At 38.0% G+C, this 12534-nt stretch overlaps 1 protein-coding gene across 3 annotated transcripts in view; it reads left to right on the top strand.

Annotated features, from left to right (window-relative positions):
• Positions 1-12534, top strand: part of RB195_001017 (uncharacterized protein) — a gene marked incomplete at both ends in the record, with an annotated part of 29161 nt that overhangs the window by 14887 nt on the left and 1740 nt on the right. Inside the window, 11 exons of one of the 3 annotated variants that reach the window (XM_064197602.1) lie at positions 6397-6492; positions 6554-6724; positions 9440-9582; positions 9640-9724; positions 9792-9884; positions 11122-11187; positions 11257-11337; positions 11406-11513; positions 11633-11749; positions 12151-12282; positions 12354-12449. In XM_064197602.1, coding sequence (XP_064053481.1) covers positions 6397-6492; positions 6554-6724; positions 9440-9582; positions 9640-9724; positions 9792-9884; positions 11122-11187; positions 11257-11337; positions 11406-11513; positions 11633-11749; positions 12151-12282; positions 12354-12449 — 1188 coding nt within the window. Of the gene's footprint in view, positions 1-6396; positions 6493-6553; positions 6725-7867; positions 7961-9439; positions 9583-9639; positions 9725-9791; positions 9885-11121; positions 11188-11256; positions 11338-11405; positions 11514-11632; positions 11750-12150; positions 12283-12353; positions 12450-12534 lie in introns of those variants that run through there. The other 2 variants (XM_064197600.1, XM_064197601.1) reach the window with 2 other exon arrangements.

Here is a 12534-nt window from a genome sequence, read left to right as displayed (position 1 = left end):
ATTCAAGTGTGTACTGTGTCCTCGTAGATCTAGCGTAGCGCCGTCGTATAAAATGTGCTCGTAGCGCATTAGATGCAATCCCAATCTTCGCCGAATTAAAGAAAAAACTATCGCAATCTACGTGGTTTGATTAAATTTGGTAGAAATTTATGTGGCCACCCATGAAAATTGCCTCATTCTCCCAAAATATTTCTTATTTTCTCACATGATTCATGACTATTTCTGGAAATAATCCTGAAAATACTATTCAAAAAGGTATTCTACACATAGTACATTTCCACCGGTCAAACGGTGCAGTAAGCGAGAAAAATGGAATAGTGTGTGTGAAGCGGAGTTGCACTGATCAGTTCGTTTATTGTTAGAATTGCATCAATGTTTTCTAGATATGTATTTACTGATGGTTTTCGGAAAATTCTATTTTCTTTTCTTTGCCTTTTTCCGAGGATTTTTTTCGCACATGAAGTTGAACCGAAGGATACTGTAACTGTTAAGTGCTTTTTTTCTGTCACTAAAAATAGAGTTTGCTGGCTTCTGCCTGTCTCCGGTCTCCTCCTTCTATTTTTTCCCCTGATTCATCTACCATCAGTCATCATCGATCGTCTCAACAATGTACAACATTTCGCACAGCAAACGAGCTCAAACAAAAGCCTGTCTGTCGAGAATCCTCCACTCGGAGTGCATCACTCTTTCTCACGTAATCCTCTGTTAATCCCCTTTTCTCCGCTTTCCGGACTCCGCCCACATTCGTCCCTGTGGTGACCCCCATAACTTGTTCTTTATAGCTGTTCTCTCATCACCATTGTCCCGAAACTGCTTGCGATTCTCAAGGTTACTTATGTACTTACTTTGCTTAGGTTTTATCAGGTTTGGTCCACCACTGCATAGTTGGCTCATCGCATTTTTTCCGACCTCGACTCACCAAATAAAACGCATTTCTTACGAGTGGTCAGCAAACAAACGCTAGCGACCACGTCTGCACACAATTGGTTCCTGCTTACCGTCTTTTTTCAGATACAGTTGTGTGGTATCTTGGAATTCCCTGCTCACAGCGTTTTTCAGATAAAATTGAATAAGTTCTTTTTCTGGAATTCCCTAGACCAATACTATCGTAAAACATGCGCACTTAAAGATTGCGCTAGCCGAATGTCACATTTTATGCGCTTTTTGGCAAACAAATGGAAAGAAATGCGGCGCCTGATATCGAGTCATATTTCTAAGGCGCCCTTTGGTCTACTTCCCACCACCCTGCGGCAGCGTGCAGAGCCAACGCCTGTTATGTTCACAGTTAGCTGACTTAGAAGGTGATTTTTTAGTTTCGTGTGATTCAGAGCAGTGGTAATGCTAAATTCCGAACCTGGAAGTACGTTTTAATGCTTTTAAGGACCTGGGGGATATCCTGAAACCCCTCAACAGCTTGTATACCTCGATCTTCTATTCATCAACATTCGGATACCATGAAACCATGCAATAAAATTTCACTTCTGGTTTTTTTACTCCCTACTCCCTTCTAGATACTGTAGTCTGTCAACTTATGGAATATCCACTGAAATTAAGGTGGTTTCCTGAGAAATCGACTTTCGCTGTCAGAAAATCTATTTCCCATGTACTTTGCCGAGTCAGGGTCGCCGTGGGAAATGCCAGAAATGAAACATACATGAAGTATTTGAATAGCTTCGTTGACTGCTTCATGTCTTGAATTCAGAGCACTTTTTTCTTCTTTCTACCCACGTACCTCTTTCTTCGATTGTGAGACAACAATACATGCTTATTTGCTGTAGGTATGCACTCTTGACACTGCGTTCCTTTTCTCGTTCTAAAAGCAACCTGCTTTGTCAAAGACACATCACCCCTTAAAAATTGTGACAAAATTACTTTGTGTGACATAAAAATTTCCTTTTAAATTCTTTTCTCATAGAATATACGATAGATCGGCTTGCTTTATTTTCTCATTATACTCATTCTTATTTTTTCCTCATACTCCTAGTTACAGCTCTTTGTTTGCAAAGTTTCCGAAAATTTAAGGACTAGTACAACTCGAAAAGAAAGTTTTTGTAGGGAAGGTCACATCGGACACAATTGTATGGAGATAATCAGGAGAATACATGGAAAATTTCTTTTCTCAATTTCTAGAAAATGTTGTGAGTGAGGTGCGAGTGATATGCTCAGTTCCATGGACATACATATGTTCTCATCTATTGACTCTATCTACCTTCGATTATCCCATCCTTTTTCTCGTTCTTTTCATAGTTCTTTTTTTTCTATTCTTCCGTGAGAACTGCTCCTCTTATACCTTGAAGTGGTTGAAATTCCGGAGAATTTCATTTTCTGGACCACTTTAATGCCTGTTTTTACGTCGGTCCATCTTCATGACTAGAAATCTCGGCAATTTTCATTCATCTGCTTCCAACCGTTCTCGTGAACCCGCTCACATATCGAGACAGCTATTAGACCTCTGAAAGGTACTCAGAACAACTACCACCACTAACCGCTACTTCAGAACAACATCTCCATCCCATGTGCTTTAAATAATCCTATTTTCTTTCATTCAACTATCCTTTGTTGACGAGATGATATGCAACACCTTCGGCGACATTTCCGCCTGAATACCCTAATTGGGAACTCTCAAGTTACCACGGCAGAGGCCCCCCTCCTCTTCTTTCTCGGCCGGGGCTATCTTCACTCCTCTGCAAATAAACGCCAGGCGTCGCTATTCATGCAAACAATTCTGGTATGGTTCTCGCCATAGGCGGTCTTAGCGCAGCAAATAGATGTGGGCCGCTAGGCTAATTATCATTCTAATCGCTTTCTACCTTATTTCTATTACAATATTCCAATTTGGATTTTAACTTTACTTCTGCAAAGAAAACTGCATTCTCCTGCTCACTGAAATTTCCAGAAAGCTAGTGCATCAAAAGCTTTTTTTCGGCCCTTTTAAAATGAGATTTCTATCTGTGCTCTGAGGCGTGGTCAAGAAAAGCGTACTTCATTTTCCGAGAATTTTTTTAGCAACATGTACAACCTTCTTGATTTGAGACTGGGTGAAGACTGCAGCAAACAGTGCATTTTTTCTTTATTAAGTTTCTCTAACTGTTTTTTTAGATGCTTGAGAGTTCGTTTAGGAGTTTAAAACAGCTTCTTTTTCACCAGCGCATTCCTTACATGTTCTGAAATGCATTCTGAATGCATATGTGGAGAGTTGCTCAATAATTTATTCGGGAAACAGTTTTGGACAAAACTTTCTAATTATGGTATGGTTAAAATGAGCTAACTTCTAGTGTAAGCGCGTAAAGGACTGCACTAGAGGTTACGGGATGGGACCTTCGCCTTGATCCAGCCTCCAGCTAGAAGCGTAGCTGAATTGTAATGAGATGCTATCAGGCAGCTGTGCGAGTTCGAAAACCACGTCGCTTTCACTAACGCTACATTTCACAATAAGTTAGGTAATCTTGACTCGCCTGTATCCCCTAAGGATGTACGTACTTGACAGCACTCTTTCACCTCGCTCTAAAAATCGTTGTTGAAATGTCTTCCAAATTTTTTCAGCGCTAGCATTCTATTATTATTATTATTATTATTATTTATTATTATTATACTATTATTTGCTATTAAAGGCAACATGTCCACGAAATTGACGCTGTTGGGATCACTCCATGAATGGGAGTTGAGGTGGAATTCAAGAATTTGAACGAAATCACGTTCAGCTGCGCCTTGTAGTCCAGGCTCGGTTGCACCAGAGGCTCCTTCGATACAACTTGTTACGCGAAAGAACGCCCACAATCCTGTCGTCGTCCAAAATCCACACTAGTCATCTTCATTTGTCACTAATCATCTTCATTTGTTCATAAATCAAACCCACCCGCACAATCGTAGACGCGTTGCCGATTGCCCTATGTGCACCACCCGCAATAAGTTGCATCGTTGGATACAGTGGTGCAGCCAAGGGTCTTTCACGTGCCATTTTTTGGACTGTTAAGGGTAATTTACACTCCCACCCATATCGGGGAGATTCCAGCATCATCAATTTTGTGATACGGTACTTCTAATGATTTTCCCTCAATTTATTTTTGTTTCTGTATTTCCTGCTACTATCCGAGAAGGCTTGATTACTTGTGTTTTAACAAGGAGGCGAAGCAACAGATTTTGATGTAAAATTTGGCGATGAAATGTAAGCTGCAAAAAGTAACTCTTTGAAGGTTTATTCCTCACTATTGAAGGGAAGGCATTTTCTTTTTCCTTTTTTCTCGGTTTTCTGGTGGTTTTCCTGATGGTGGCACACAAATTCTTCATCATGTTGATATTTTGGATTCGGAAAAAATGTGTTGACGTAAATAGGGAAACAAATTGTGGACGATCAAATAGCTGAGAGTTCATAATTTGCGAAGTTCTACCTCGAAAATGACGCTACATCCAATTAGACATGCCATCTCGTCTTTCCCACAGTAGCCGTCAGTGACCTCACGTTCTTATCTCTGCATCATTATAAATTGGCACGCCACCGTTTTTGTATTACACATCCTAGGTCTACTTCCCTCAAAGATTAGTGCAGTGAGAACTACGAACTTTAGATGACTTTGTTACTTTACTTTAGATTACTTTAGATCGTTACTTTAGATGACTTCGTCGAGTAAAATAATCTTCTATCATCATCATAAAAATGAATAGAATTTCGTCGGAATATTTCACTGGATTTACGGATAGGGTGCCGAGTGTTCTCAGATTTAATATTTCCAGATTCGTTGCCCGATTTTTCGTTCTACTCAGGGATTCTACTTAATAACTGCACATCTACAGCTTCCTAAAAACGTTCACTGAATAGTTAAATGTTTTCCGAACTCCTAAAAACCCTCATGAGTCTTTCTGAAATCAAATCCTTTTTTATCCGTTGCCAAAGAGTACCAACCGTCACCGTTTAAACTTTGGTTCGTTCTGCTAATTATTCCCCAATTCTTTCTGAGGCGGTCGCAGCCTCGAAACAAAGGATTGGTGTTACCGAACGATTAACACTAACCTACAGTGTCCTTCGGTGCTTCTTTTGTGCCACGCATGGCTCCGCTTTGTTTCCGGAGGCGTCGTCCGTGTGATTAATCATTAACACGTTCGCCTAAAAGCGTGCGGGCACATGCATCCCATTACTTACTAGACGCCCACCTCCCGAGGATACCTAATCCGTCGCCGTCAGTCAGCGAGCGCATAGCAGCGCACGGTCACCTCAGTCTTTTTTTCGGCGCTATTTTTTCCACAGTTCGATAGCGGATTTTCACAGTTGGATAATTCATGCGGAAAGTGCATTGTTTATGTTGAATAGATTCGAAAGTAATTCAGTTCGATGAGTGACGAGTTGCGCCCCTGAGGGTAACAGCGGCGCTCAGCTCTGCTGCTCTCATTAATTGTGTCCGGGACAATGTCGACTGCAAATGATCGCGCCTTTTTCGGACGTATCGATTCTTTCGTACTTTATTATGCTTCTCTTTTCATCCTGCTATTCCATGAATGAATGGCTCTCTTGCTCTCGATTGAAGCTTTTCTTTCTAAATATTTACAACTGCATTATTATTATTTACATTATTACTTACAAAAATTGCATTCAGTCCAGCTTCCACAACTCTATTTTCGTTTTTTTCTGTGGCTTAAAACCCTTTTCCTCAAAATCCACTTTCTATCTGATCGTATCCTGCAATCATTTCTGTAGTTTTGACGTTTACAGTATTCACTTTCTCCTTTTTATTTTTCTTCCAGTTAGTAATATAAGAATGAATTTTGCAACTAGAAATATCGATTTTTTGCTTTTTTTTCTGCAATTTAAAAGAAAAATTGTTGCAGGAAAATAAATACCATGGACTTAGAAAAGTCTGTATTATTTACTCGTATTCATTCAACTGCAAACAACAAAGCTAATTCTGAACCTTTTGAATATTTCCATAGTTAAAATTATAATTTGTGTAGCTCTTGTAAAGGAATTTTTTTTTAGAAAATCACCTTTCAAACAAAGATTTTAATATTGATAGCGAAGAACAGCTGCTTTATGGTGAAAAGAATTTCAGTAATCTTTTCCATATGCTACAACAATAATATTGTGCTTATTGGATATTGAATGAGATGGTTCATTACGAACAAATGTCGTCGTTATAAAATTCGTGGAAAAAAAATCAACAAAATTCCTAACAAACAACAATTTTTACAGCATAGGGCTGTTCGAACACTCTTACCACCATAAAGACAGCTTCGATAGTCGTTAGCGCCATTTTTCGGAGTGCTATAATTCTTTTCGATCCATTTTAGAGTTGTCATTTTCGACCACCACGATTTCTAGTCTTCTTTTCAATATCATTTCTGCTTGCTAAGGATCGTTGACTTGAATTGCGTGCTCCAAGGAACCAAACATACATATTTGTTCAGACTGGTATGCTTGCCGCCTCACCGTTGATGGCGTCGTCGACGAAACGGCGAGATCTGGAGCTGAATACGCGCAAAAGCGATAAATTTGATCAAAATGTGAGTTGAAAACATTTGTTTAGTGATTTTTTCCTGGCTCTAATAATCACCACACATCCAGGATATTGTTTTGGATGCAATGGGGAACGTGCTTAGCGGTTCATCAGAAGCTCTTATCGCTCGTCTTCTACCGACAAGAGATGGTGTTCCTGACGCGAATTACATGTTCACTTTACTGCTGAACCTACGTACCGTAATGTCCCCAGAAGAATTGATGCAAAAAATTGTACAGGTTTGTGATGCGCACTATATCCTGAAATTCCTGTCATCAAGCGTTCCACTAAACTAATAGCCATCAATTTTTCCTGTTACTCCTCTTCCGAATGAAATTCTCTGGAGAATTCGTCTAAAATGACATATTGGCACTTGACGGCACTATAGCTGTCACACATACTTCACCACGAAATCAATGACGTTCTGCGTTTTTTTTTACGGGGAAATAGGATTAATAGTGGATGAGAATTAGTAGTAAATAACTCCATAGCAGAATTAAAGCCTTCGTTCCTCGAAGAGGGTGAAGGGGTTCATTGCAACGTTCTTGCAAATCCAGCACTTCAACAAGTTGGAGTTACACTTTTCCTGGAATGTTTATATATATCGACCTTTTTTGTTATTTGGCAGAAAATCCAATACCCCTAGGTCAAATGCCACTCTGGTTGCCGGTTAAGTTTAACTGGAAGAGGTTGTGAATTTGAAGGAGTCGTAAATTCTCACGATACATATGTAAATCATAGACAGAAATCACTGTCGTCTAATTAAATTGTTTCAAAAATGAGGTATATTCACTAAATTTGATTAAATCTTCAGAAGAAGTCGTAGCGAAGGGGTCTTCGAAAATTCTAGAGAAATTTCGCTGTTCCACAGCTTGGAAATTCTTGACACTTATGACATCTACATTTATGTCAAATTTTATTTGAATGGATTTATATTAAAGTTTACTTGTATTTCATTAGTATTTCATTAGTGCTCAACAAAATTCTTCTCAACAAAATTGATGTGACGAGAAAAATTCTTGGGATCTTTCCTCCTTCATTTTTTTTTGTTCATGTTTTCTGCTCAAAGAGAAAATCCATCATAACAACTTCTCGGACATGAAGAGATGGCATTGACGAAAATTTAGAAACACTACAAACATGTTCTTCTCGTGAAAGCCCGTAACTGCATTAGTATTGTAGACGTATTAAGAACGACTGCATTAGCGGAAAGAATGTCGCCATTAACTCTTAGTAATTCATTGTTTTTCTAATGAAAAACTGTGGAGAGAATTGTCATCTACCGCTAATTCCAGAAAAAGAAGGAATAAAAGGGGTGAATATGTGAAATCGGCTATTTTTTCGTCTCATGTTTAGAATATCTATAATGTTGAATGATTTAGGCCGTAAACATACTTGAAGAGGATGGCTCCTATCGGATTTTCTTGTTATATACGACTTCTAGAGCTCAGTGTTTTCTATTTACTAATCCTTAATTTTAAAACCTTAAACCTATGAATTGATAAATCGGCAAGCATCGCTAGCTTTACCTTGATTGAACTGATTAATTAATTGATTTCCTGTTGTTTATTTCATAGCTCTAACCCACCTACTTACTTTTACAGATCCATTCAACTGTTTAAGTTTGTGTTCGCAAAAGGATCAGCGCGGCCTCATCTTTATGACTATGACCCAATCATCGATGAGTACAACAAACATAGTAACGACTATTTGTAAACTATTTCTAACAGTTTTTTCTTGAAAGAAATCCAGACAAATCTCTGTTAATAAATATCAAGGATATAACTAGAGTCATTGAAGCAGAAAATCATGGATGCGATTCCAAGACCTTTGAGATCTTTGAGAAATTATTTTCTTTTGTCTAGAAAATTCGTGTTTATCTATGTGCTTTCCAATCAGCAGCGGTGAACTTAAGTTTGCGCTCCCGTCAAATGTCCTAAATTTAAGATTTTGCTAATGTTTGCAGTGCAAATATTTTTCTTCCGAAATAGATGTCATACGTTCTGGGAGTCCACCTCGATATTATGTCGCATGTATTTAACGGCTATGAATGGATTGTATAATGTATAATAGATGAAGTGTCCCTCTAATCCCTCATTAAACGATCCAGTAGAAGATCGTTAAATGCTCGTTAAAGTTTTCTGTAAAGTACAAAATTTTGTGTTTTCGAGAGAGTCGATTGAGAAAACTTAATTGATATTATAGCTGTGCGTCAAAATCATATAGCTTGATTATAACTATCTCTGACATTCCTTTGCTACTCCCTTGATTGAATCACACTGCCATTTTCTCCAACGTTCTGGTTTTACTGTAGATAAAATATTGAATAAATGTCAGGACTTCTCTACTTTCTGATTTTTTCAGAGTTTGAGCCTTTCCTTCATTGAAAGAATCAGAGAAAAAAGTACGAAAAAATGCTTCATTTTTTATTTTATTGTTTTTCTTTAAAACGTGTTCTCTTTCTAATCAAACTAACATAAGGTGAATTTTTAATAATTTTTCTTGAAACTACTTGTTCACTGTTTAAATGTACGCGGATTTTGTACAACATATATAACAAATAGACGGATTTCAGGATGTGTACTTTCCTTGAAGTTTTGGTTCCTTTGCCCTTGATCCTATATTCTGAACTGTCGTAATTCTGCAATTTTTCCGAAAAAAGCTCATACTTGAAGGTGGTTCAGTCTCCTCCCAGAGCTGTTCGAACTACTATTGTCTTCCTAATTTATGCTATTCGTTCGACATCCGATTTTCATGGTGTCTTTTTGAGTTCCATCGATAAACTCTTTTGTAGCGATATCTACGTTGAAAAAACATTTTAGACAATTTGATTCAAACATAGCTGAAACGAAATTTCATTGGAACATAGGTAGTGATAAGGAATGCTTTCAATTCGGACATGAAGTAGGAATAATGAAAAATCCAAAAAAAAAAACTAAATTGGTCATTTTAAGCAGTGCATGTTCACCCAAAACGCTGATGCAGTGAATTTTTGTCGTGAAGGTCGCGACCGCATGTTCTCACACTTGTTGCGGTTGTGTCGCGAATGGGTCACCAGCATTCCACATGATTTCAGGAGTGAACATATGAGAACTAGGTGAGCGCACATCAATCTATTCCAGTAAAAAAAATATCCAGAAATCCCTACTTACAGACTCAATGAGCTGCTAGGATTATGTTCTGTAGATAGGAATTTTAAGCAAAAAGCCGCTGATCTTCAATCTACACTCAAATCAACGGTTTGTTATTTTTGAAGGACTTTTTAAAATGATCCTCAGTCGTGTAAATGAGAAACGGTTTTTTCAGATAAACAGATTGGAGCGATATGACAAAGCTGTGAAAAATCTCCAGAAAACTCTGTCGGAAAACACCCAGCGACCAATGCAGTCGGATATTTTGGTCCGTTTCAACACTTTTAAAGTTCTAAAGATCTTTAGAGTTCTTCTTTAAAAACGAGGATCTCAAAAAATTGCCACAAAGTTCTCTGTCATAAATTCATGTTAATTTACTGAGAAACTCTCTTGGGATGGTGAACACATGCAAAATATGGGCCCCGGGATATTTTTTTTTGCGCTGACTATTACTCAAGCCGTAATCCTCTCTCAGACGTGTAAACAAATTTGTTCTCGTCGACAAGAACTCTATAAATACGTTGTAGTTCTTGGTTGACATGATCTTCCGCAGTCCTCCTTCTAAACGCTACAGTTACGAGTGGCTGAGCGCCTGAACTTAAAACTTTCATGCTTTGCTGATCATCACCGTTTATTTTAAGAATCAAAATGTAAGATCCAAAGTGTTGCTATAGAGTCTTGTTCGGTCATTAGTGGAGATTGAAACGATTTGAGTAAAAGCGGTACACCTCTACAGATGACATGATTCTCTGCACATATGTAGTTTATGTCATATGTCTACATCAATTTTGATACTTTCAATACGTAATAGTTTTAAAATGATACAGTACTTCAGTGTGGATTCGTTTCGCAGCAAATATATCTTCCAGATAGTCAGAAGATATCTGTTAACGTTTATCTCAAAAAGTAGAACCTGGAACTTACTCCGAAGTGAATTCCAATCCCTTTCGGTGCGTTCTTCTGCGTGATCGACGTGTACACTTCCGTTTGCGAAGTGAATGAGTCAGCTCTTTGTTACCGAATTTCCATACTCAGATACTTTTTCTGCTTGTTGGAGATGGTTTTAAATGTAAGAAAATCGTCCTGATATCACTTTCGAATGCGGTATGCGTCACGGATATATCATAGGTTTCCCCCAGTCAAGATAACTCCAAAAGAAAAAAAATACCACAAAATTAGAATTTCTGAACTTACAATCCTGAAAACTAATTTTAACATTTTCTTAATTTATGTTTTCGCTTTTCTGCAAAAGTTTTTAACGCAGTGTGGCGTATATTGGTGCGTTTGCTGTCAATAAATTTTTTTTTTGCATCAAAGAAGTTCCTCTTTCTGATCGGAAACCTTTTCAAGGAATGAGGTATACGGCTATAGAAAGCTCTAGTATGGGCGAATTCGTGCCTTTTCATCTGATGCTCTCTTCAAATTGTATCCATCCGAACAAAGGAAAAAACTCATTCGAACAAAAAAGAACTCAAAGTCTTCTAACTGATCTTGTTTCTATCTAGGTTGGCCTAATCACAGTTTGCCCTGATCCGAAAATTGTCGCTCAACAACTGACACACATCGAAATGGTAGGCCAATGATCCATTTAATTTAATCCTCTTATTTAATGATGTCGGCGAATCGTTACGAATTTCCAGGAGAGGTTCAGCATGGTCGGGGTTGATGAGATTCTTGTTGCTCTGGCCAGTAATGATTTAGCAGATCTTGGTCGGAATAGGGTTAGTCATCATTTTCTTGAGCATCATATCTGTATGGAATAAAAAATACAGGCTTGCTGCACTTTTAGAATGGTCCCGGTGGTTCGATATCGTTTTATGTGGAATGGTTCAATCGTCTTTCCTCATTTGCTGCCACCGAAGTGTTGAGGCAGTTGAAGAAAAAGCATCGAGTTGAAGTATGTGTGCCTCCTTTTACTCTGAAAACTGGTGACTATATTTTGGCACTTTTCCAGTGAATATATTCCAGATGGTGATAGACTTAAAAATTATGCGGTCAAAAGGTATAGTTTTGCAGGTCATTGAATATCTTATCGATGTGGCGAAAGAATGCTGTGAAATAGGCAATTTCAATAGTTTAATGGCTATTGTTGCTGGACTTTCTCTGCCAGCCGTCTCCAGAATGAAACGAACCGTAAGTGGAACTTCTCTCTTATTTTTATTTTTGAAAGAAAGGCAAGAAATCCGATGTAAAACACTCAAAAGCTTGTAATATTCGCGAAAAATCGTGATCTTGAAGAAAAGTAGATTTGAAGAAATGACTACATTGAAAAAGAGGACTTTCCATAGCGTTCGAGGATGTCCATTGGAAAACGTTGGCTTTAAAATTGGCTAAATCAACCGACCGAAGAGAAAGCTAATAATTTTTTCATCTTAAACTTTTTTCACTCTTCCGCTGAGTTTTCGAATTTTGCAATCACTATGCTCATACATACCTCGGGTACGGTAACTGAATCTGCAAAAACTGAGCCATCTCTTTCAAGACTATGTAATTTTCAGCCAATCAAATTTCAAGATAATTTAAACGAATTTCAGTGGTCACGAGTGGAAAAGTCGAAATTAGAAATCCTGCAACATCAACTAGATCCAAGCGGTAACTTTTTATCGTATCGAGCTACAATGAAAGCCGCACAATGGAGAGCGGAAACAGCTGGCAGCAATCAAAGAGTATGATTCTCGATTATTAGTATGATTGTTCGAGAACATCTAACAGTTTCCAAGCATTGAATTTCTTTTAGATTGTGATTCCTTTCTTCGTTCTACTCCTGAAAGACTTGTTCCTCATATATCATGGAAGCGTCCGAACTTTACCCAATGGACACTTAAATTTTGTGGTTAGCTTTTCCTTTTTTTAATGTTGTTAGAAAATTTGCCACCACTTGTTTAGTAATAAAATAGTGACTGGTGACAAAGTTGCTG

The sequence above is a fragment of the Necator americanus genome, chromosome IV (genome assembly GCF_031761385.1).
Source record: "Necator americanus strain Aroian chromosome IV, whole genome shotgun sequence".
Classification (NCBI taxonomy): Eukaryota; Metazoa; Nematoda; class Chromadorea; order Rhabditida; family Ancylostomatidae; genus Necator; species Necator americanus.
This window is presented reverse-complemented; position numbering and strand designations above follow the sequence as displayed.